We start from the raw sequence: 25,570 nt of genomic DNA, 5'->3' as shown, positions 1-25,570 counted from the left end.
CGAACCACCAACCATCTGTCACCTTCCATCTTGAAATTCTTCTATTAAAATCAGGTTTTAAAAGTTTCTGTATTGCAAGACGCCAACAATGGCGAAAAACATGCTGCAAAGGACTATGAACAAGTCTAAAGGTTACGTGAAAACTTGCTGGCTTTAGCTTCGGTTTTAATAAAATAGCAAAGCTTAAGTAGAAGGAGCTGCTTCGCTACCTCCCTAGACCCCAACTCCTGTCCTACAGCAATTAGAAGTGGCAAGATGGGGAGGAAGGAAAGGTGACATACAAAACTCTGTTTTCCTCCCAAGAATGCTCTATATGGGTGCCGCGTAATCATGTAGTTGTTAATGGAAGGACGGGAGAACGATCTCTCCACTAAGCAAAGAAAAGTCAGCAGGCCTGAAAAGCAACAGGATTCAGCTCTCCAATGCATCTGTTCTTAGTACAGACAAACACATCTTTCAGGTTTTTTTGTTGTTGTTTTAAACACAGACCCCATGCTGATAGTATTTTAAGTAACTACTAATTAGACCTGAAGCCCAATAGAGCTCCTACACAAGTACCTAGGGCATCAATGTTAATATTTAACAAGGTCAGCATCATTATTACAGTAATTACAAAGTGAATTAACAGTGCTAAACCTGTTACTTCAAAGTGTTGTGCTGATCATTTACCATGTTCTCCCTAACTTGAAAGGACTGACTTTCACTACAGCACCACGGAATGAACTGCAGATCCACCGCTTCACATGTTTGTTATTCCCAATTTCGAGTGCTGGGTGCGGCTCATGGAGGGAACAGACTATAGCCCATCTGTTGAGGCACAGAACGGATTTAGCAAGACAAGCGTGGGAGCTGAGCAAGTAAAATCTCAGCCACCCTAGCAATTACCCTACTTACTTTGCACTTCCCCACGATCAGCTGACCGGTCTGTCCCCTATAACAGCCAGGGACTGTGGGGTTTCTTGCTGATGGTTGCATTTTTCCCCCTGCAGCTCAAGTAAATTCATTCTTTTTTGTACGTCCCCCTGCACACATGCCAGGCAGCCGGCTGGGTGCTTCCCTGGACCTTTTCTCCCAGTCTTTGGTGGTTTGTTTGTTGGTTTTTTTTTCTGGGAGAGGTCTAATTCGCTTGATCTTTCACCTGACCCAGGAAAGCTTTGCCAAATTCCTCCCGCCATGGTCAGGCAAAACACAGCACTGTAACAACTTCAGCAAGGAGTCACCTACTCTGTATTCTCATTTTATGCTTTAATAGATATAACATCTACGCCACTTCTCCATTCTACCTACAAGATACCATCCCGACAACGGACAGCTCCTGGCAAAGGCTCACTATACTGATTAGACTACAGGTGCACTTGAATAGAAATAAAGCATGCAGTCAACCTGTGTAAATTCAAGATGGACATTAGTACAATTCTGTACACATCTTTAAATGTCTTTTCTCTGGATATGAGATTCAAAACACGAGTGCTGTAAATTGACATCTCCTTCCTTTACCTGCTGTAAGTGAATCTCAGCAGAGGTTATGAGAAAGGTATACTAAAAAGGAAAAATAAGTCACTGGTTTCTTCTATATTGGACAGAAATAGTGAATAATGTTTAGAAGATTAATTCGTAACTACAGCTCCACTCGGTGCTATTCCGTTGTGCACTATTTAGTGACTCTATCCAGAGAATCACAGGCTATAAAAATCAGTGTATTTTAGTAATTTCTGAGGGCCAAGATAGAAAGGGCGTTTTTTCAGTTTGGAGGAATTAGTATTTTTTAGGTATTTTATCATCATTGTAATAGCTTTTAGAGAACAGAAATCAAAGCTTTTATATATATATATTTGTATATAAAAAGCCCACATTCCATAAGAACATAAAGTTTCTCAAACAGATCTTTACTTTTTCTTAGTGGGTTTTTTTTTTCCTCGCTAGCATCAAGCAAGATTTTAACTTTGTGGCTAATGTAACAACTCTGATAGGCCTATTCAAATAGATTTTGAATTAGATAAACTCAAAGACCAAAGGAATCATAATGGTAATTTCACCTAGCTTCCACTATAATACCAGCCACAGTATTATCTACAACATTTCCTGCACTGAACCCAAACCCTCACTTCCTATCTTGATTTCAAGTGATGAGAAATTCATAGCTATTTATGTGATAAACCATTCAGCAGACTAGGGAGATAAAGTATCTGGATAAATGAAGTTATCAGTGGAGCTCTGGCTGTAGTAATTCACAAAAGATAATGACCGCAACTCAACTTTCACTTTCCAGTAATTAAAATCCAGTCCTCTATACTACAAGTTCTCTTCTGTTCTGCTGATGTGAGAGTGGTTACTTTTAACTACAATAACTCATTATCAAACAATCAAGGTGATCTACTTTGTTTGCCAAGGGATACAACCACCTGCTGGCTACCTGCCACCATAATACTATTTCCAACATGCAACTTTCACTTTCAGGAAGGCTGCAAGAGGAATAAAGCTTGCATCTCACATTTTGCAGCTAGAAATCCTCAATGCAGATCTTATCTCTCTAGTCCTGATGGTAGGGATGGGATACAGACAGGGCTGGTTAATGTAAAAACTGAAGACCAGAAATTTTTCACCAAAGTAATGAGGAGATCTCCATATCTTCATTCAGAATTTATGCTTTTCTAATAGCTAAATAACAAGGCAAAGCCATAGGCATACAGGCACTTGAATTTCAAGCCTTTACACTCAGAACAGCGTTCACTGAAAGTTGTGCCAAGGTTGTTCCTTGAAATGTAGCAAGAACTGCAGCAGAAACAACTAGTAATAGCTCACTCATTAAAGGGAATGTTAAGAGAGAAGCAAAAAGACAAGCCAGAATGCCATGCTAGTCTGAAATAACCCACAAGCGCCTTCGAGATACTTGACAAGACTCATCTATTGAGAAGTAACGTAGAGGAGTTAGGGGCTTCAGACCTGACATTCACCTGTGTGTGTAATGACGAAGGGGGGGTTCTTGCCCATTGCATCAAAGCAGCTCTTTGTACAGGTTCAAAGAGTTTGGAATAAATGTGACTCTTTCTACGTGTATAAATAAAGCTATGTTTAGACAATGACCCAAGTCCATAATTAAGTGTTTCTCTTTATCATTTTCTTAGTGGCAGCAGTGTTTCTTAACAGTAGTTCTACTATCTTACTTAAGCAATTCACTTACTTTGTTGACACTTGGTAGTGAAAGATTTTCTTTGCACCATTTAACATGATCCTATTCCTTTTTATTTCTGCAAGACAAAGAACAAGGGTTGCGTAGATATCCCAGATGGCTGTTTCACACCAACTCATCCAGTCACCTGAACTTCCTTAAGCTTCTACATAAAGATTACTCCGGCATAACAGCAAGAGGCTGGTGCTGTAAGGAGCCTACCATCTCCCTGCAGGAGCCAGCAGAAGCAGCTGAGCCGGTTTGTCAAGATAAAAGCTATGATAATTAGCAAGGACATTGCCACCTGAATCCAAACAGGATTCCTGTGGCTGGAAGCGGGTTTAAGTGTCAGAAGCATCATTAACCATTGTTATGCTTTCTTGTGTGAAGTTACCGAGGTCCCAACTCCATCAGGAAACAGTTCTGCCCCCTGGGAAGTGAGTGAAGCCAAGGTACTCTCTGGTTCCAGTTAAAGGCCAGAAACTCAGGAAATCTTCAGATGAGCTGAGATATTTTAAAATGCAAGGAAGGGTGCAGTTACAGCGCATGGTACAATCACCCATTTTCTGCCTGAACACTTTCTAGCTGCGACTGCACAGACATACCCTTCACTGAAAGCTAAAATATTAAACATTCAAGTGCCATTTTTGTCTAGCATGCAAGGAAATAAATTTGTTTACTTTATTACAGCAAGGCCATCTTAATATGCAGGCAATATGCTTAATATTCAAATATGAGAAGTGTTCAATTGTCTTTGCTTGGAAGAAAACCATTTTTGTTGGTTTGACACATCAGTCACCACTTAAAAACCATATGAAGTAAACTTTACAATATCCGGGTGCTTACATTGTCATTACCATATTGTCTGGGATAACAGCAGGGGAGGGGCTTATTAAGCATGTCTGCCTGCTGCATCAGGACAATTTCCAGACACAGAAAACTCTCTTGTGAATCATACAACAGATGAGTCTTACCACAGTAATTTATTTCTTAAAAATCTAGTTTATTGCACTTGTCTCAAAGCACAAACAAAACCTAAATACAGAAATAAAAGTAAAAACCCCATCCTAATTTCATTAAAACTACCCTAAAAAGTAGTATGGTAAGAGCTCTTGACACCAATTTAATATTAATGACCATAGCAAGGTACAGTATTATACAGTAAATAAACAACTAGCAAGCTCAAGCCATTGCTAAGATAACTTTGAAAAATGTAATACAAAAGTGTCACTATTAAATAATGCCATTGTACTTGAGCATCTGGTGCTTGGCAGGGCACAGAGAAGTACTCATGTCCCTTCTCCAAAGTCATTGACTCAGAAGCTGCCACAAGATACTTTTTAGGCTGAATTTCAGCTTCTTTGGGGTCCTCAAGATACCAAGCTATGCTTGCATAAAACAGACTGGGTTACTTCACAAGCTGATTCCATTACATCTACTGCCAGACAGGCTAAAAAAACCCTGTGGGATAATCTCCATATATGGATGAGATAGCAATGAAGCAAACATATCACCTGTAAAAGGGAAACAAATCTGTCCTCCCTGTAAGACTGAAAGATCAGACTGAGAACTGACAGCCAATATCACAAGTGCTACCAAAAAAATAAGCCACATAACTTGGCTCTCTCTCCACCGATTCACATTCTCACCTTGCACCATGTTTGTTCCAAGTTTAGTGCAGTAAACGCATGGATTATTCTGGAAGAGAACACAGGTTAAAAAGAAAACACATCCTTTTCTGTATATATTAAGTTCTCAAAACAGAAACATCCCCACTTTTCAACTTCTGGCCTTTTCTGAAGCTGGCTCTCTTACAGTATTGGTTAGCAGCTGCTTAAAACATCCTGATGATTTACAAGCTTAGAATGAACACAAAATAACTCCTCCACCTACATACTGAACTCAGGTTCTCTCATCTATAGTTCTATTGCTTAAAAAAGATGAGGTATCTTTCAAAGGAGATTTAGTTTAAAGAAAAATAAATGGCAATTATTAACTCCAGTTACTTCCCAGTTCATCACACACCTCTGTTGCAACATCTGTTAAGCATAAGACACTTCAAAATTTAGCTAACATAGCTAAAAATCAGAATATTGTTAAGTATTTTCTCACAATATCACAATTTTTAACGGGATATATAGGTAATTCTATCAATTACCATTTTTTCTTTTACTACATCTAAGTTTGGTACTCAAAACAATTTGAGTCCAAATGTTAAAGCACTGGCTGGAGGCACAAATATAGCACAACCAGAATTACGAAAGCTGCCTTGTACATTCCTGCTTTGTACTACAAACCCAACATGCAACTTCTTCCTATTCCATAGTGGGACTTACCCCCCAAACTCTGTCAGCCTCCTGACGGCTGTGTGAAATGGGCAAAATTCCTTTTGATATTAGGTGTAATCCAAACTTCTCCCTTGTGAACGAAGCCAAATTATGAACCAAATTTCTAGAAATGGAAGGCTGGTATAGGCTTGCAGGCATTTATATGGAAATGGATCAAACTAAGTTCATTTCAACACCAATGCCGTGTAATCATTATGTTCTGAGATCTTACTAAGAAAATACTTTGCCATATTTTCCTCCATGCTGCAAGGGAAAATAATTCTAAATATATGTACGATAGTCGGAGAGCATTCCCAGCAGTTTGGGGTTCCAAGTACAAGAAGAAATTGAGAAATGCTTAATGTTTCTGCTGTAGAGAAATATTTAATGCAACAGAATTCCTTCTCAAAATTAAGTACACATGTATTAGTGTGCATGCTGTTGTGAAGTAGTCACTTTCATTGCTAGTAAGATTAACTTAAAAGTTGTATTTCCAAAGGAGCTTCTACAGTAGTACGGTATAACAATTGCAGTATGCCACACCTAAAGAGTCTCCCAAGAGATAATGGAACAAACATCAGAACTCACAGCTTGGGGGCTATTTAACAGGTCAGGTTTTCAATACAAAAGTGCTAATATCACAGGTCCAATATGAGTGGCTTTTAGATCCAATATTCTGTACATACATTACAGAAATTCTGTCCTCCTGTGTTTTTCACTGCTTCACAAGCTCAAGAAACTTCATATCACTTCCCATTCATCTTCAAAGTCGTCAGGGTGAAGCAGAACAGAAGCGTCGTTATTTTTCTGCAAACTATGGGAATGGCTAAAGGTCTTAGTGAGGCGCTGGAGAAGGGATCCTGAAGTACTGATCGCCCACAGTTCATCTAGAGGGGTCACTGCAAAGCACAAATTATCCATCTTTTAATTAAGGTAGCAGGTTCCAATTATAAACATGAAATAAATAACATTTGGATCTCTTTTCCTCATTATATCTAGAGAAGATTTTTACTAATGTGATAAAGGCACCCTTGATGAAACTCCCACATTCCACAAAGCACATAGAGAGCGCAGCGCTCCCTGCAGATGGTCAGCTGGAGCACCACCAGGCAGAAGTCAAAGCAGTCATCGCAGTATTTTGGACTGTCATGCAGAACCAACCTACCTGTTAAACGTGAGACATTCCCAGGAATCTTCTTCCAGTAGTCTCCTGCTGGATTCTTGTCAGTAATGCCATATCGACGAGCTACATCTCCATTAGGACAGCGTGCCCAAACAGTCCTTGTACTTATAGCCAGCTGACAAGCCTGCAAACCTAAAGATAATTGGATGTGAAGAGGGTATAAACACAGGCTTTCTTATATACTAAATACACCTGCAGAAAAGTTTACTAAGAGAAGACAGCAAGACTGTAACAGTTTTTATGTATTTTTATACTAATACTGGAGGAAAACTCTCCATTATAAAAGGCACAAAGAAATAGCTAGTTTTCCAAGAGGCTTTCTACGAAAGGATTGGCCAAAGGGCAATTTAGGACCTCCTATTTCCTTCCACTGACTTCAGGGGAGCTGAACAGAGTAGACGCTGTTCAAATCTGAGCTTCTAGCCCTGTGAACAGCAGAATATCAAAAAGTAGGCCACTTGCAGCACATGAAACACTGGTGAACAAAAAAAAGATTTTTAATTGCAGATTTTGTACTCACTGCACCTACTGACCATAAGTGTATCAGACTGTGGATAATGTTTTGTTATGTGGGCACAGCCACAAGCAACAACCAATTAGAGGACTTTCATAACATACTTTTGGAGCCTCCGATTTATTTTACTACCACATGGGGAATAACCCAACAGTTATAACTTTAGTTTCTCTAAAAATGGTTAACATCATGGACATTGTCTTTTTTTTTTTCTCCCCTTCTTCACAAGAAGGCAATTATTCCACAACTAAGTGCCATGCATTTATGCAGTGAAAAAATACTTTAAAAGCAGATAGTATTAATACACAAGTAATTTAGAAAAAAACAACTAAAATCAAGTTTCAAGTTTTATTTACAGGCAAGGCAAAAATGTAATTACCTAATCCAGAATGCATCCAGCACACAGGATTAATAGTGTGCAGAATGTGCAGAATAGCATTAAGTTTTTGTTAGCCACATCTAGATAGGAACCGTATGTCATATTTAAATACAAAACCACATAGCACAGTAGTTTCCTATTGCTTAGGAATACTGCTTTAGTTCTAACTGAAAGGGAACCGTACCACTTATTTCATGCTGCTGCCACTGAATTAATAACAAACAGAAATTCATCACAAAAATCAGATTTCTCTTCAGTTAACAACATAGTGTTTTCAAGTAAAACCAAGGTCCTCTTTATAAATAACCCCACTTAGTTGCTGAGAAAAATGTTTTATTTAAGCATTGCTATCCAAAAAACTCCCCAAAAAACAACACTGAGAAAATGGCAGAAAGAACAAGGAACTGATGCATTAAATTTTACCTGGTACATGCTCCCAGTCAGTGCCTACAGGCATTTCATCTGTAATTCCAACTCGTACATGGACATTCCATTTGTTATCAATTGCCCACAACATCTGATCATTTGGACTTGAATGAATGCTGACCAAGTTGATTCCTACTGGCTATAAAAATTAAGCACAGTATTTAAACTTTGTACTATTGTATCATTTGTGCTTCATAGAAGTACCCAAGAGAAGTAAAATATTTACCGGATACTAAAGACAGGAAGAAATCATAACTGAACATTATTTGTCATTGTACAAAATTCTCAGTTTTCCAAAAAATCAATCCCTTCCTAAACAGAAAAGGGACATGAATGAATGTCACCCAAAGTTACTGATAAACATATTAATATTTAATGTTCAGCATCCAAGTCTAATAATATTAGTATTTGCTTAACCACTGTTATACCAATTAGGTACAATTTCAACTGCAAGTTGAAGAGGGAACTCTTCCACTGTAATGCATGAAGTGCAGTATTTTTCTCTTGCCTTCCTGAAAGTTTGTCTAACATAATTAACTCTGCACTTCATATCTAAACATATACAAGCAGTACATTTTTACAGTCTGGATGTCTCCTGTTTGCAATGAAATGATCATTCTTCCCTATAATCCATTCTACAGGAATACAACCATGGAACTCATTGCAGACCACCGCAGTACTGGAGCAGTCACACCTGCAGGTCAATATCCACAGCACAATCTGCTGGCAAACCCAAGAGAAACACACTCTGCATTCTGCTCCCAGGCAAGTCCTTATTCTGTCCTGCTTCTATGGAGATTTGCCTTAACTACTGTTTAAAATCAGTGTTACTGACCAGAACAGCTACGGACATCATAAACAGTGATTCTGTAGCAAAATACATCAGTCAACAAACTTAGTGAATGCAAATATCCTGCAAAACATGTATGTTAAATAAAACACAGATAATAATAATAACAATACTTTGTTTCTCTACATCAGCCTAAAAAAGGCACTGAAGAAAATAGTAAGATGCCCTGAAATACAACACCACCTCACAAAGCACTGTATTTCTTGTGTTAGCTGCATAGGCACAAGGTGCATTTCCAGTGTGATAAACAGAAGAGCAAGCAGCTCTTCGCATGTAAAAAACTAAGAATACAGAAGCATAATGCGCATGTATATATGAGCACACAACCCAGTCCCAGATGGGCCTTCTGTGTACATAAAAGTTACCTGCTTTAGTTTTGCTTTTACAGTTCTGGTGCTGACATGTCTGACGCAGCTATAACCAAGCTCAACTTGCATCACCAAATCAGTCCTGCCTAATCAGGCTGCAAGGCCTTTGACATACTGTATTCTCGTGTTTCTGCTCTCATTAGGTACTTGCCCTCCATTGGAAGCTTGAGACTGGTAGAGGCTTGGTGAAGTGTTTACCTCTGGTCTCGGTAAATTCACAATGGCTGCAGTTTGAACACTACAGTAAGAGTTAGTTACATAGAATATGCAACTGCCTAGCTACTTTCAAATCGGTATTGAACTACGGTACAGCACAAAAACCCACTATCAAAACCAACCAAAGGAAAAAACCAATGCAAAACCTGCAAACAAACCCAAAACCAACTAAACAAAAAATCAACCCAAACCACAACAAAAAAAGCCACCCCAAAACCCCATACAACTCCCCCCTCTGATCTTGCTGCCTTGTCACTGGAAATGATCCTTATTCCTGGCCCTGTTCCTGTGTCTCCCCTCCATTTTTATTTGCTTCTTTCTTTGGCTACTTAAGCTCTTACTCCTTTCTACTTCACCCTGCTCACCTCCCCACACCATGGTCTTGGGGTGTGCCTCACTACTGTGCTGCTTCCAGCTTCATCACAACCCCTCTCCATATTTCTGCTCTTATAGTCTAATCAAGGGAGCAGTGCAATGAATAGCTTGTGCAGACTGAATTACTGCACTAACAGGAGATCTTTGCCTTTTTTCTCTTTTAAATCCATTTATCTCCTTGTCCCCACAATGTTCCTCTACCAGTCACCTCTTCCTCTGTTTTAGGACTTTTTGCCACTCTTCCCCTATTTCCTTCACAACCACAAATTGCCAGTGTGTCTGCTTATGCTCTACCTCTGCAACATATTTCATGTTCCAACTACAGACCTTTCCAAACTGCCAAACAGCTTGGTATGACCTGTTACTGGACTGCTGGGATTTGTGCACCTTGCTTTCCATCAGGATTCCATTCCTCTCTTCTTCTGTCATCTAGAAAAGAATTCCCTGAGAAAGAATTGGAGAAGTATTTCCATCCAGAAAGACTTACTCAGTGCCTACACCTGGCACCTAAGCCTGAGCTTAGAGGAAGGAAAACGGCTGGTATGATGACGAGCACCCGCTGGTCTTTCTTTTCTTGAGATCATCTGGAATAGGTAAAATGGAGCTGGCCAAGCAGACAGCCAAGAACATCCATAAAGATGTCAAAAAGGGTTAATTACTTTTTAATTACAAAAGAGCTTAATTACTACAGATTTATAGGTAGTGGAAGCTAAGAAAAGCAGACAAAACACCCCAAAGGAGTAGCATGAAAGGAGTTGCATGATGCCGAGCTAGATTGAGCCTGCAGTGGTGCCAGAAGCAACTATAACCAAAACAATTACCTCTACCCTATTCTGCAGCACCAATGTACCTAAGAAACAAATGGAAATTATCAAATTCAAAATAAAATCTCTACAAGCTTGGCCAAAAATTATTCTTATTATTTGTTTTCTAAGCAAGATCCTGTTTCCCTCTTAAGTTTCCCTGGCTCTCTGGGGTTTTCACTTTCAGTTTCTCTTCCTTTTTCAAGCTACTTAGCTCTTTCTGATAAACTTGCATCAACAAAACAATCCTCACCCTCATTATGAAGCATCAGGCAATACACTGTTGGCAGCTTTCAATGCTCTTAACAGGCATTGCCACACCCCCACTGCAGCTTTCTGCTGTGACATAGTAAAGGACACAACTGACAGGACAGCTAGTGATGCAATTACATACAGCAGCTTTGGCACAAAACAGTGACAAGACATTGGGAAACAAGTACAGGCAATTCTTAGAGCCTGTTGCACAAGTTTTACCTCTGGGTTTTTGTTTTTTTTTTTTACCCAGAAAGCAGCCATCTACAACAAAAAGGTGTTCTTGTGGCTATCACAATAAGGTAGATAAAAGTAATTTAATTTTTTCTTGACATAATGGACCATTTTTTGGAACAATCATACTGACAACATCTCGGCTATCCCTCATTTTCAATAAGTTTTAATTACCATAAGCGTGCTTTTAAGTATTTTATAATCTATATAACAGGAAACAGATCTCTACAGCTGCAGTAATTAGAGTCCTCTCACAGCAGTGAAGAGAGATACCTGTGCAAATTTATAAATCTGCTGATAACAGAGACTGATAACCATGAAAATTAATAAATTATTTCAGCATAGCCTTTTCTCAGCTGGTTTAACTTCAAATAGCATTCATGAGGCTTACACACCTTGACTGCGAAATATGTCATATTTATAATTTACTCAAGAGTTTGGAATTTTAAGGAGTCTCTCAGCCTTCTTTCTCAGACCCTGACACACCAAACTCTGTTTATAGGTTTATTGACAGTACTCATCTGTGAGAGACCTACTTGTTATGGAACATTAATGGGTTCAGTGTTATCTGACACAAAATGGTAAAACATTGTTTTCCTTTTTAAACTCAAAAGAAAAAAACAAATCTCAGGAGACCAACTGTTTTAGCCAAGAACAGAACAAAGATCCTTCTGCCCTCTGGTCTTGTACCTCAGCTACAAAAACCTGAGTCACTCCATCCCTTGATACTGAGGAGCTCCCATTACACTCATGGTCTGCAACACACATGGAGTATGTACTTTTCAACATTTAAAACTACATACTAAGACCTGTGAATATCTTTGTTGTCTGCTACAAATAAAAATAATGAAGTACCCACGTGTCTGATGAGAAAACAATGCTGATAAAACAAAGTAAAGTAGAAGGAAGCATTTAACCAACAATTATTAAATGAGACCAAGAAATAGTGTCTATGCTAAGCATATTTAAGTTATAAAGTTGTCCATTAGCTTTATAATTCTGTGCAAGTAATTTCCTTCCTTTCTGCAAACCACAGAGAAATAAGCTTCAGTGTAAGAACTTAATTTAAATAGTATCAAACAAAATCCCAAGTAAAAACTAATGCATTCCCCACCTCCCCCAACCTATTACTCAAAAGTTTTGTCTTACTGTAACTACTTCAGTCACAACTGAACCCAAAACACAATGGTTCAACTTCCTTGTTAAAGAGGGAAGGACAAACACACATGCACACATAAAAGGCATCAGGAACATTTTCCACGTCACTTTTCAGGAGCACAGAGTCCATGTACCAGCAAACTTCCATTATCTCTGTTCTACTGCAAATATCCAGAATGAGGAACGCTAAGCGTAACATTCTCAGGCTGCCCAAGCCCAATCCTTTTTATAATAGGCTGGTGGCTACAAGCAGCACAAATGTTCTCCTCACCTCCAGAAGACAAATCAGAAACACCTGGTCCAGGCCAGGCTGTAAGGTCAGATCAGAGTCCTTCTCACACTGTTGAGCATCTGTATATCAGACTAATCTGACTATTTTCATGGCTAACAGACATCCAGACCCTATTAACTAGAACAACAAAGAATGCGACTTAGAGACACTTCCTTAACACAGGCCTAATATTTGCATATTATTTTCTGAGCTCCATTTGAATGAAGGTTGTAAAGCAATTTCAGCATTAGAGACCTCAAGAAAGAATGAGCAACATTAGAGCAGTATTGACCAGAATATTTTGCATTCAGACTTTAAGGAGAACAGCTTTGCTAAATTAAGTGCCCCTTTTTTCTCTGCAGAGAAGTTCAAGGCAACATACAGAGGCTGGAAAGATGAATCTATCGTCCTGGAAGCCACGTGTTCTTCATTAATGATGCCATTGAATTGTCAGAAAAAGGTTATTATTTATTGACTGAAAAACTAGAACACTATTTTCCTTGGAAGCCTTGAACAAAACCATAACCCCTTCCCCCACTTCATGCCTTTAGTGAATAAAGAGACAAGGGCCTTAGTTGGATACCTCCAGTCTATGGCTAGCACAATCGGGGAAGAAAAGGCAAAGGCAAGGAGTCAATTCCTTGACATCTCCTCTGTCAACTATACATTTTTTTATTCCAAGGGTTTTTCTTGCAGAAACATGGGAAAGACTATGACAAAATATAGCATCAAAACCTAGATAAGGTCAGCCATGCGACTACTCACCGTGATAAAGCTCAATAGAACCATAAAATGCTTTCAAAATATGCAGTACAACTGTTCCTTATGAGCAACTAAAAAAATAATTAAGATGTAATGGAATCACTTTAAAGACCATACAAACTGCAGGCCTACTCAGGTTTGTCCCACTTAGGTATAAACCTAAGATTATGAACTGTAGTGTAGGAGATAAACTGTAATTACCATTACAAGTATTTCTAATAGCATACTGAAAAATCGAACTACTACGTCAAGAACAACTAAGTTTTTACAAAGATGTTTGTGAAGTAAACACTATATGCAACAACTTCCCATTAAGCAGCACATAATTTAGCATGTGGTAATAAAAATCTTGTATAAGCAAAGCTCTGAGTTTGTTTTGTTTTTTTAAAATCACACCTTTAACGAGCATCATCAAAACAACCTCTCATGCAGGCTACACCAGTAAAGTGCACCTCTCTAGCTTTTGAAACTTAAATCTTACCGAGGAGAGTAAAGCATTTTTGCAAGGTAAAAACACCCATGTGTTTTTCATTTCAGCCTCAGTTCTGCTTCACTTTGACAATTTTAAACAGTTATTAAACTGTTGCTTTTTCTGCCATTTTGCTTTTTAATGTTTGTCTGTGTTAACATGTTAGTGATGAAAATGCCACACCTTTGATAGTAACAGAAATTCCCATTTCATTACTGCACTGATTAATGAACAAATGCATATATAACCCTTATGTGTTACAATGCATTGACACAATCAGATGGCGGGGGGGGGGGGGGGGGGGGGGGGGGGGGGGGGGGGCGCCAACACACCTGTAAAAGAAAATCCCACAAACCCAGGGAGGGGGTGAAAAACAATTTTAAACAAATCAACCTTGACCAATTCTGAAAAGTTATAATCTGTTAGCATGCAAAATATATCCTGTAAGCCACAGGAAATGCACTCAGGATGTAATAGGTACTACTCATTTAGTAGTACTCATCCAGTGCTAAAGCTCTGGACTAAGTACGGTCTCAGGTCAAGTGCGAACCCCAAATACAAGGCTATGCAATGTGTTAAACCGCTGGATAAAAACAACACTACTCCAGGAGTCAGGGATCAGAAATTAAGTCACTGCCTCCCAGACAGATGATTAATTTACTAGACTATATATAGTCCAACCTTCTCGGCCTTGCTTAGTTCTTAGCTTCATTAGATTTGGGTGCAGTACACAGGGTCTTCCTACAAAGCTTTGGCAGTTCTATAGTACAAATACCCTACAGATATCTGGCAGTTCTGTAGGCAGGGCCATCTGAGCAGGACTGAGACCACAACCCAGCCCTCTAGCTCCCTGGGAAGGCAGCTCATCACTAGGCTGGTCTGCAAAGAGAAGCTGTCAGCACCTTGTCCGCTTACAACATCATAAAATAGGGAGACAGTAATACGTTATGGGGAGGGGCCTCCGAGCTCCTAATTCAAGGTCAAAAGATCTGATGTGCACAGCAGTTATCCCAGGGTGTCTCCTTCTTCTGTGCAGACTTGCATTGGCTCACTGACCATATACCCAGCTTTGCTGCCCTGATTTACTTCACAAAAGCTAAGCCCCCAATTACAAACTTGTCAACTGGATCCAGCCCCCCCACAACCCCCCCAAAAACCTGCTCTAACCAGAATTCAGAAAATGCAGATGTAGCTTTAAGGAAAATCAAACAAAACAAACTCCCCCAAAATCTTAGTTTGTACTAGCACAAGTAATTTTTATGACTGTTTCTCCAAATCACTGTTCAAGAGCTCCTATTTGTTAACTACTTCGGGCTATCACTACCTGCAAGCTCAGGAACAGTTCCACTGAAATCAAGGCACATACTTGCTAAATCAAGATGCATATCCTTTAACCATGAATTTTTACACCATTACCTTTTTATTTTTAAACAGAATAATTCTGAAGAACTCTCAAAACTCAATGACAACTGTGACAACTTTATTTACCCAACTGAATGTTAAATGTATTTCATAATATCTCTGAAAATAATTAAATATATAATTCTGTGTTAGCTAAAAAATATGGGCACATTGGAAGAGTGCAGGTGTGAGGATGTTTCTAGTACTGAACAAACGGAAGCGTGAAAAGTGAAAGTTCTCCTTTCCACAATTTCTGTGTTCAGTGTAAGCTAGCCTTGTCAAAAGGCAAATACACCACCTTGAGATCATATGTCAAAGGGATACAGAAGGATCGACTTCTCAGTTTTGTGGGTGTATCTCACTTTGTGCACTTTTTGTGATCTGAAGGTTCTGGTGCTGATGATAATTGCTATCTAATATGACAGGCTACATGCACGCTTTTCTGAGCATGAAGATAGCAACGCTTTAAAACAAATATCAGAAGGCTACAAGTCCAAAGCAGAAAAATACAGTGAAATATAGCGACAGCAGTTTTCTTAACTAGGAACAAAAAAGAAGATAATAAGCACTGAACTGAGCAACAGAATCAGCACAAAGCAACTTTAGTGAAAATGCTGGAATTGCAATTTTTCATTATCTAAAGCACCTTTTATGTAACTCAATTTCCTAAGAAAGGTACGCCTGTGAAAAACAGCACACATTTGAACTTAAACATTATGGCACTTAAATCAGCTAAACAAAATACACTGCTGCAGAAGCTTTGATCTCCTATACTTCTCTGCAGCCCACCTTGATACAGCTGCTCTTACTACTGCTGAAGTTTTCCCTCTACATCATCTTCAAAAGCGCAGTCCTCCAGGACAATCACCTCCCTAATCATGTCTTCAGGAGGCCTCACATGAGTAAAGATACATGGAACAACACACTAGCTAGTCTGGCCTATAGATAACCAGAAGGTTTAGTAAGTGTATTACCTCTCCAACCTAAGCAGATCTGGTCTAACAAAAGATGCTTCCTCTGCACCTTGTTCTTAGCACTCCAAAGTAGAACTCATAGCAACTCAGATGTCTCTACAGCAGCTAGGTAACGCAAGCTAGTCTGTGCTAGTGAAAACAGGCTTGAAAAGAACAGTCACGTGGATCATGCATTAGAGAGAACAATCTCTTCCATGGCAAGTACGTTCACAAGTAGAACAGATGATTCTGAAGTAAGAGTTATGATGCATTTTCAACAGCAAAATCCCCTCCCCCCCGGCCCCAAACATCCAATCCTTGAAGATTGTTTCTTCACAAACCCTTCCTACATTTCAGCTTTGATTTTGGCACCTACCAAAAAAGATATAATGGCAAAGTGTGATCTTGAGGAGCACTCACTGGTTCCTCCTGTAACTACCACTTAACACAAAACTGGCCTTAATAATAATAATAGAAATCTCACTGAAAAATGCAAAGGCAAGGCAGATAGCAGAGAAAGAAAGTCTCCAATTTGCATTAAGCATTCTGTAAGGTAAACAGAACTTTATTTAAAGAGAGGAAAGGAAACAAAGACCAAAGATCATGCTTCTCCCTGTACTTGGCACTGGTGTGGCTGCACCTCAAATACTCTGTTCAGTTTTGGGCCCCTCGCTACAGGAAAGACACTGAGGTGCTGGAGCGTGTCCAGGGAAGGGCAATGAAGCTGGTGAAAGACCCAGAGCACAAGTCTTACAGGGAGCGGCTGAGGAACTGGGGCTGTTTAGCCTGGAGAAAAGGAGGCTCAGGGGGGACCTTATTGCTCTCTACAACTACCCAAAAAGGAGGTTGTAGCAAGGAGGCTGTTGGTCTCTTCTCCCAAGTAACAAGCAACAGGACAAAAGAAAATGGCCCCAAGTTGCTCCCGGGGAGGTTTAGATTGGATAATGGGAAAAAATTCTTCACCGAAAGGGTTGTCAAGCACTAGAACAGGCTGCCCAGGGAAATGGTGGAGTCACCATCCCTGGAGGCATTTAGAAGATGTGTAAATGCAGTGCATAGGGACATGATTTTGTGCTGGACTTGGTAGTGCTAGGCTAACTGCTGGATTTTTCCAACCTAAATTATTCTATGATTCTGTGATCATGACAAACATTTCTAACCAGTCACCATTCATCTGTAAGGTATGGCCAACCTCCTTACAGTGAACATAAATTAAGAAAAAGGAAGGTATTGAAAAGAAATTAAATCTAGCATGTATTTATTTTGCAGAATTACAGCTACATTTCCCAAATTTCAAATCATATTTTGAACTACCATTTGCTTCAAAGTTTCAACAATTTTGAATGACAGTGAAAGCATGAACAGCCTTAATCTTTTTCGTGTGTGCGTATGCACACGAGAAAAAAAATAGGTCCTCCTAGATCACTAAGAATTTCTACTATCTTCTCTTATCTAGGATACCAAGCCTAAAGTATGAAATTGCTTAAAAGGCAATTACTACATTGTTTATGGAAGAGTAGTAAATCAAAAGTTTCTCTAACTTGAAATGCACATACTGCAAGAGACCACTTTATGACAAACTAAGTTAAACAGTACATATCTGCTGAGATTCTAGGAAATACAAAGGATCAATGAAAGCTTTATAAAGTAGCCAAACAGCAAACATTTCCTTAAGTAAAACCCTTTTACTCCACAGCTTGGACAAGCTATGTGGATATTTAAAAAGATTTCTCAATGTAACAAGATTGTTTTTTCAAACCTATTCTCGAAGAAATTTGGTTACAAAAGAACAAAGAGTAGCAATTAAGCAAATGACGGTTAATGAAATGTCTTAATCTATTTTTAGAGTAAAATTAATTGACAAGCAATAGATAACTGGTCACTCACTACAAATATTTGTCCTGATCCTTGTTTCCTTTATTCCTGTTAAATAAAGTTCTGCTTCTCTGATAGATCCCTTAATGTAAATCTGAGAAGGTGGTTCTTAAGGCCAGTTTTTATGTTAAGTAGTACTGTAGAAAGCGAGTGTCTCTCAAGATCAGATTTTGTCTCTGCAACTTTTTCAAAAGGTGCCAAAAGTCAAAGCTGAAATGTTGAAAGAATTCTTTTCAAGCAAACATTCAAGTTCTGGGGACCTTTGAAAGCAATTTGATACATTTTTAACTTTTGATCAACTTTTACTCCATAATCACCCACATTAGTCTTATTGACTATATTAAGTTTCTATTTCATTTTTTGTTACTATTCCTTTAGGCCAGAAATCTGAAAAGCATTAGATCTTCATAAATGCACAGGCACACACATATAGAAACATACATCCACATAAATCATATTTGTATTTCCTGCTCTTTTTTTAATAAAATTTAATGTATATTGAGACATGCTACAGCAGGTATTAGTTCTATCCTGTATATTAACAATAAAATGAAAAACAGTTACTATTTCCTGGACTAAAATAATTTCATCAAAGAATTTTTATCAGCTTTGTCAATGTCCTGAAAGCAGCTTCCAAAAAGCTGCTTAACTACATAATTCTTTTGACTTCTAAGTCTGCAGAACAGAATGGATTAAGCACAGAAAATATCTACATATAAACTACTGTTGCTCAAGATATTGTAATGATGGTTATCAACCACTTCTGAAGTGCTGGATAAAATAAAGAAGATGGAAGGCAGAAAACATAAAATGTTACTTTTCATCTCAAGAGATATTGCAGTAGGAAGTTACAAAGATAGGAATAACAAATCAGTATTATTCTTTCTTAATCTAGATTAAAACCAAACAGCATCACAGAACAAAGACTGAATTTAAACTAGAGTCACTGATTTTAGCATGAGTAAAATCTCATCTAAACTATTGTCTCTGAGTACATTTGTGAAGTTGTGCAAAGACGGATGCTGTGCAATTGCAGCACTCCTTTAACAAGAAGTGACACCATAAAAACAGAGTCTGTAGCTGCTCACAAGCTGCTCATGAGTCATGAGATCTGGAATATGGCAAGTCATATTGGCTCTGACATTTACTAGGGAATGAAATATCCATAGTTGGTTTTAAATTACGTTATTTGAGAATGCTCCTGTACTTAAAGCAAGTGAAAGGTAATTTTGATTTCCTTCTTCAAACAGAAAATGACTGAATTGTTCACAAATACTTTTTACAGTATTTCAGTTGTTCTGAAGATAAAAGTGGTGCAGCATGAACTGTGTTAAAGTCAATTACAGGACTTTGTAAACAAAACAAAACAAAAACAGTAAGGTGCTGCTAATAAGCAAATATTGTTCACAGAATAGTCCACTTTTCAGCCATCATATTTGTTATCCAAACACTAATCTAACATTTGGAAGTAATTTTAAAAGTCATGTATTTTTTTATTTTGCATTAAGCATGAATGTAAAAGCATGTAAAAGCATGAATGGCTGCTCCTTCAGTACTTTAACAATTAGCTTTAATGTGCTGGAATTGTCTCAAAACGGGCATGTAATCCACAAATTTTCATCTTCTCTGCAAGCAATGTTTGCATTTTTGACCTTTCATATTGACTCATTAAATTTGCAATGCTAGGTGTTGGCAAGATAACAGGAAAGAGAACGACACTGCACTGGGTATCAGAAGGTTATCATTTTGGAAGGCAACATCACCCAGCTTCCTCGACAAGCTAATAGGAAATTGATTTGATTTTCAACCTTGTCCACATAGACCTTCTACATAAGGAATTCACTGCTAAGTAGTGAGCTACAGAAAATCCAAATTTCTTGTAAACACCTTTGTACAGTGCAGTTTAATCTATTTCAGTGGAGGAGTGGAGAATACACTTATTAAAGACAAAATAGTATCAGTGTAGAGAAACAGCTTTTTGGGCTGTTTTCCTGGGTAGATAAATATTTCATAAGATACTACACAAGTTTAATTCTCTATCTCCTGGTAAACTCAGTTGAAGTGTAACACAACCTGGCATGTGTTTTCCTCCCTTTTTAAGAATATTACCTTTAAGGAAGACATCATCACCGATACCCTCAAGTCTCCTCTTCCGGCTGCCCTAGCCCGTTAGCAGGGAAAGTATCTCTCTTACAACTTACATCAGAAAGATCCACTTGCAGCCCATGAAGAATGAGCAGTGTCATCTAGCACTTTTTGCAAGTGATATTGGTACTTATTCATCATTCTGTTCCGTTATTTTGTAAAACAGGGTGCCATTTCTCCAGGTCTGACTGACCACATTCCCAGCACAGAAGAACAAGTCTAACCAGTGCTGTGCTAACTGATGGGATATAAATTCATTCCCCTGTTTCCCTGCCCTTTGCTCCTACATCCTGAAATTCACAGAAGGAGCTAATAATTGGCTGATGAGAGATAAGAAGAATTAAAAGCAAACGATGTAAAAAACAAACTATTACAACTCCACTGCCACAGATGCACTTTTATTTCTTAATATGTCCTTTCAAAAGGACACATTTCAAAATCTTCAAGAGTAATTCTGTAACATTATAAAAAGTAAATCAGGTTTGCAAACACATCCAGTGCTACTATGCCAGATCAGCAAATAGTTCAAGTGATTTCAGACCAAGGAGCAAAGAAAAAAATCAGTAGTCAGAGGTCAGCTCCATTACAGCAGTCCCAATCCACGACACAGAAATTACTGCCATTTCATAGTTTAGTTTGCAAAGCATTAGACCAGCAACAAAAGCAAGCACTGAGGTTTAAAGAGAGAGAAAACCACCCAGAGACTGGAGGAACATATTTTGTCCATTCTCTATATACAGAAAAGATGCTCATGGGGTGTTTCAGGAGGCTTCTTTCCACTCCAATCCTCCCAGCTGGCAGGTAGAAAGAATACAATGTTTGTTCATTCTGGGAACAAGGGAGAAGAGCTGCAATTGTACTGCACGTGTACGAACAACTGCGTGGTAAGGAAAGTCTCTAAATCCAGGCACAGCACCCTAGCAAGCATCCAAGACTCACAAAGGCAAAGAAAGAAAGAGGCAGGCAGGTGCTTCAGCATCACGCCACTTGAGCAGAGCCTTCCCATACCCTCTGCTTTGTGCTGTTTGCCAGCCCAGCCTCTTCAACAGAGTTCATCAGGTATTCAGTATGTGGTTCAGGGCTGCATTCTACTATGTGCCTATAAAGCTATTTTGTTAGAAGAAGAGTATGCTTTCATTAAGGACAGAAAGGAAAACAAGAGCTTCCTCTTTTGAAAAAAAATGTATTTGTAACAATTAGATGAATTTGGGATGACCTGGTGATAAGGCAGCATATTCAAAGTACATTATACAGAGTCAGGAGAGTGTTGTGGGTTTTTTTGTGGGTTGAGTGAGAGAGAGAAATCCTGTAGAATTCAAACATGTTGGACAAAGTTTTAAGCTACACATTTAAAATGTGTCTCTATCATTTTCCATTAATGTTAAAACTATTCTTTTTTAAAGCATAGAGCTAACCACTAGGTTACAAGAATTGTAATCAACATTTTACCTGTATAGGTGGTTCAATCATTATCCACGCAGGAAGCATCAAACTTGGGTTAAAAGGCTGAGTTCCTACACGGAAATAAATGCCACCACCAGTGTCACAGGCCCAAACATGCTGATTTCCACAGGTCAAGCTGATCAGCTTTACAGCACCTAGTAACAAAAAGACTATTGGCATTCTGGCATTTTCCTTTCAAATTCAGCTAATAATGAGAACTTTAATTGATTAATTAATTAATACTTGATTGTATTAAACTAGCTTTAAACACAGTCACATAAATGACTAAATACAACTTGTGAGAGAAAAAAGAAGTGTCACTGGATACAGTGAATAAAACCTAATAGGTAGCATATGTAAGGTATTTATCTTTTAAATCTAAAAATTAAATGTTTTACTCACAGGATACTGCAATTTCTAAAGCACACTAAAGATATGCTATTAAAATAACTGAATCCAAGCAGGGAAATATTCTGTGTCAAATGTTATCAGTGCCTAGTCAAACTTTCATATGACCTAATGTGAACTCTTCTCTGTAGCTGGCCAAGCCTGTGGACTTTTCAAGGTGTTGATCTGCCAGTACACTCAGCAAAGAACATTCCTAATGCTACCAGCACTTTAAAAATATGCTTAGAGGTTATGCATTTCAGTGTTGACACTCCAGTGTCACATCTGTAAATAAAGGAGCTGATTTTCAAATGGATTTATATTCAACAGTATATATATTTATTACATCTATCTCAAATTAAACATATGTAAGTCAGCACAACGAAAACAAAGCTGCCAAGTATGTATGTTTTGGAATTTGAGGGATAGTGGTGGTGGTTGGGTTTGTTGGTTTGGGTTTTTTTGCATACTCAATCGCACCCATCAATCTTGCCATTAAAAGTTTGCAAAGATAGTAGAGAAGCATACCTGATATTTTAGACTAAAAAGAACTGCTAATTAACTGTCAACTGGAACTCTTACTCTTTCACATTCATTTTAGAATAGCCACGTGATGTAATATACATAACACGTGATTATTTTTTTCTTCCAGTGTTGGGACAACACAATGCTAAGTAATGGAAAACATGTTTTACAGAAAGAGGGACCCAATCAGTACAGATACACTACAGAAGGAATGCTTTGGTCAGAATCCAAACTGAAGACTAAAAATAGGCCTTGCTGGTTGATTGAACATGCCAGTACTGCTTGGGATATCCCATTCTTGGTAACAGTTCTCTCTTCAGTGACATGAAATCTGGCAACAAATCCTTGTAAAGTACATAAGCCACAGCATTCCTTGAAGAGGGAGGCGCAATTTTATCCCATAGAGTGCAAGTTTAGCGCATTTATTTCTGCGGAAGGCAATATTCCCTGTCATTAAGGCCTGCTGGGGTAAAGAACAGGGAACAACAGAACTAGACAGCTTTATCTTTTAGTTATCTGTAATATTAAACCTACCTTCTCATTAACCAAAATTGCTTAACTTTCTGAATCGTAAGAATTCAAATTAATTCATCTCACCCCAGAATTTCCTTTAATCATACAGTTTCACACTAAAAACAAATGACAAAACCATGCACAAAAAACTTCTACTGCTTGGGGTAAGAATATCTACAACAACTTTCTTTGGCAGACAGGGGCTTCACATTCAGCTACAAAGTCAAAATCTTACTAAAACCTCATTATTCCTTCTAACATGAAGTATGACTCAAAGTAATGGCTTTGCCACATGATGTCTCAGCTGTTGAAATGTTCTGATCCAAACAAGCATCAGAGCACTCAAACACGGAATCACATATCACCTACTCGGCATAGCTGATATTATTTACGTCTACAGTACAATTTGATATTCAAAAATGCAGCCCTTATGTAAATGTTTTGGGGTTTCTCCCTTCCCACTTACTGTTTTTATCTTCAGAGAAGGTCATGCTAACAGCATTCATCTACTGTTTAGAGAAAGTAGCATGATTCAGAAGCATTGTTTATTGTTGAAACATAAAGGTCATTCTACTGTGTTTAGAAACCCTCATAGCAATAGTGCAACTCTAATCAAATTTACTAGATACTACTCCCAGTGCATAGTGTAAACGCAAGACAAAGATACTACCAACAAAATATGAATATTTCAACATTAATGCTGGCAACCCTATCATTTCCATACAGAATTCCGATTTGCATTTTACAGCAACTTCACCCCCCACCCCCCACCCCCCCGGTTAAGCAGTGATTAAACTATGGTACAACTAGTTATTTGGAACCATTTCATCAGGTCTGGAAAATCTGGCGTATAACTGGCAAACAAATTCGTTTTAAAAGACATATTTTAAGAAGTCTTCCATGAAGTATTACAAATTGTATCCTAAAATTATATGTGAGGCTTAAAGTCTGCCAGCTGTGTCTGCCTTTCCTTAACCCTAAAGTTAACATTGTTTGCTTGTTCTCAGACTAGTCATGAATGTTGCCATTAAAAATGGAAAAATTGCAAAACTACTGAATTACTTTTAAAATGGTGCATAGCCTCAATGTCTTTTAACTTCACTTGAAACAGGAATGCAGGTTAGCATGAAGATAAGAATGTTCTGATAGTCAAAGAAACAAATCTAATTGGAATACTACTGATGAAACTGACAAATAGCCTGATTATCCCAAAGACAAACTGGGAGGATATTTTAATGATCAAAACACAGTCAACAAGCTTGGCCTTATGCCTAACCAAATGAAAAGAGCAGTTAACCAGCAGCACATTCTTAACATTATGCTGAATCATTAGATCAGCATAAACTTGAACCTAAGAATGTTATCAGCTGCATCACTCCTGCAAAATACCACTCTTGGAGCACCATTTTTCCGTGACAGGATCCTAACAAAGCATTGATCACTCCGTTAAGAATGCATTTAACCACAAAATTCAGGGCCTTATGTATGGAACTGCCCAGGACCACATGATGTGGTTATCCTGTTGTACAAGAACTACACTAGTTAAAGCTACTGGTACACCTGCACAGCACTGTGTCAGGCCAAGTTATCTCAGACTGACAAACTGTAAGAATCACACGCACATATCTTGCAAACAGTAAACATGCTGTGTCCAGCAAAAGGCTAAGTGAAATACTGTCTGAAAGCCATAGCCGTTCCTGATGTTTTACATTCCTCTGCTGTGAGGGTCATTATTGTAAGGTACTATTTAATCCAGTACAAGCAATACTGTACATCAGTAAACCAAAGATGCCTCTGAAGGAAAATACCGACTGTCCGCTAAGAGAGTTTAGAGATAGTTTTCTCAATAAAAATAGCATACCTAGTTGAGAGAGATCCAGTTTTGTCCAGTGCATGCCTGTTGGACAGCTGGATGAAAGCGTTCTGATAAATATCTGCCCAAGACTATCCAAACCCCAAATGGCATCCTGGCAGGCCGAGTAGTGCACCATTTCAGCCTCTGGTGGCAGCTGCACCGTAGAAGGACGGAACTGAGGATTCTGATCACTGACACAAAACAGATCCTTGTTGCTTTGGCATAGCCACAGAAAGCTTCCTATGGAAAGGACATTTCTGTTACTGAAGTAATTCCTAATCCGCTCTGAGAAAGCTTACACATCTACTACTTCTGAAAAAATGATCAGTACATTTGAAGACAAAACTAAAGCTTCCTGGCTATGTTCATAGGGTAAGATTTTGAAGTACAAATACACATCCTAAGCCCTTTTTTAGGGACCTAAATACTCCCTTTCTCAAATCAAGTAAGTAGTAAGTGATCTCATTTGAAGAAACTAATAGAGAGGAGACATACATAACAGTACGCTACCACTTCCCTTTGCTCTTTTCCTCTTCTTTGATACTTGCTTATGAAAAACAGCATTCACTTTCAGCTCTAAATCACACATTTTCACCAATAACACCAGTGCGTTTAGATAATGCAGTTGCTAACTATTGTAACTAGCTGTTGAATTCCCTAGCATAGTTGCACTTTTACCAATAAACTGTGCCATTTGCTGCAGTAACTACGCTGACA

General features: G+C 38.4%; 1 protein-coding gene across 4 annotated transcripts in view; it reads right to left on the bottom strand.

Annotated features, from left to right (window-relative positions):
- Positions 1 to 25,570, bottom strand: part of TECPR2 (tectonin beta-propeller repeat containing 2) — a 59,603-nt gene that overhangs the window by 10,664 nt on the left and 23,369 nt on the right. Inside the window, exons 16-21 of one of the 4 annotated variants that reach the window (XR_008745717.1) lie at positions 24,860 to 25,093; positions 21,580 to 21,728; positions 7,996 to 8,137; positions 6,662 to 6,811; positions 6,183 to 6,395; positions 4,152 to 4,867 (exon numbers count right to left, since the gene is read on the bottom strand). Coding sequence is in view for 2 of the 4 variants with exons in the window: in XM_055795417.1 (XP_055651392.1) it covers positions 6,238 to 6,395; positions 6,662 to 6,811; positions 7,996 to 8,137; positions 21,580 to 21,728; positions 24,860 to 25,093 (833 nt within the window). In the remaining 2 variants the exon portion in view is untranslated. Of the gene's footprint in view, positions 1 to 4,151; positions 6,396 to 6,661; positions 6,812 to 7,995; positions 8,138 to 16,453; positions 21,238 to 21,579; positions 21,729 to 24,859; positions 25,094 to 25,570 lie in introns of those variants that run through there. The other 3 variants (XR_008745719.1, XM_055795417.1, XM_055795405.1) reach the window with 3 other exon arrangements.

Source organism: Falco peregrinus, chromosome 1 (assembly GCF_023634155.1).
Source record: "Falco peregrinus isolate bFalPer1 chromosome 1, bFalPer1.pri, whole genome shotgun sequence".
Lineage (NCBI taxonomy): Eukaryota > Metazoa > Chordata > Aves > Falconiformes > Falconidae > Falco > Falco peregrinus.
The sequence above is the reverse complement of the archived record's forward strand: the minus strand, read 5'-3'. Positions and strand labels throughout refer to the sequence as shown.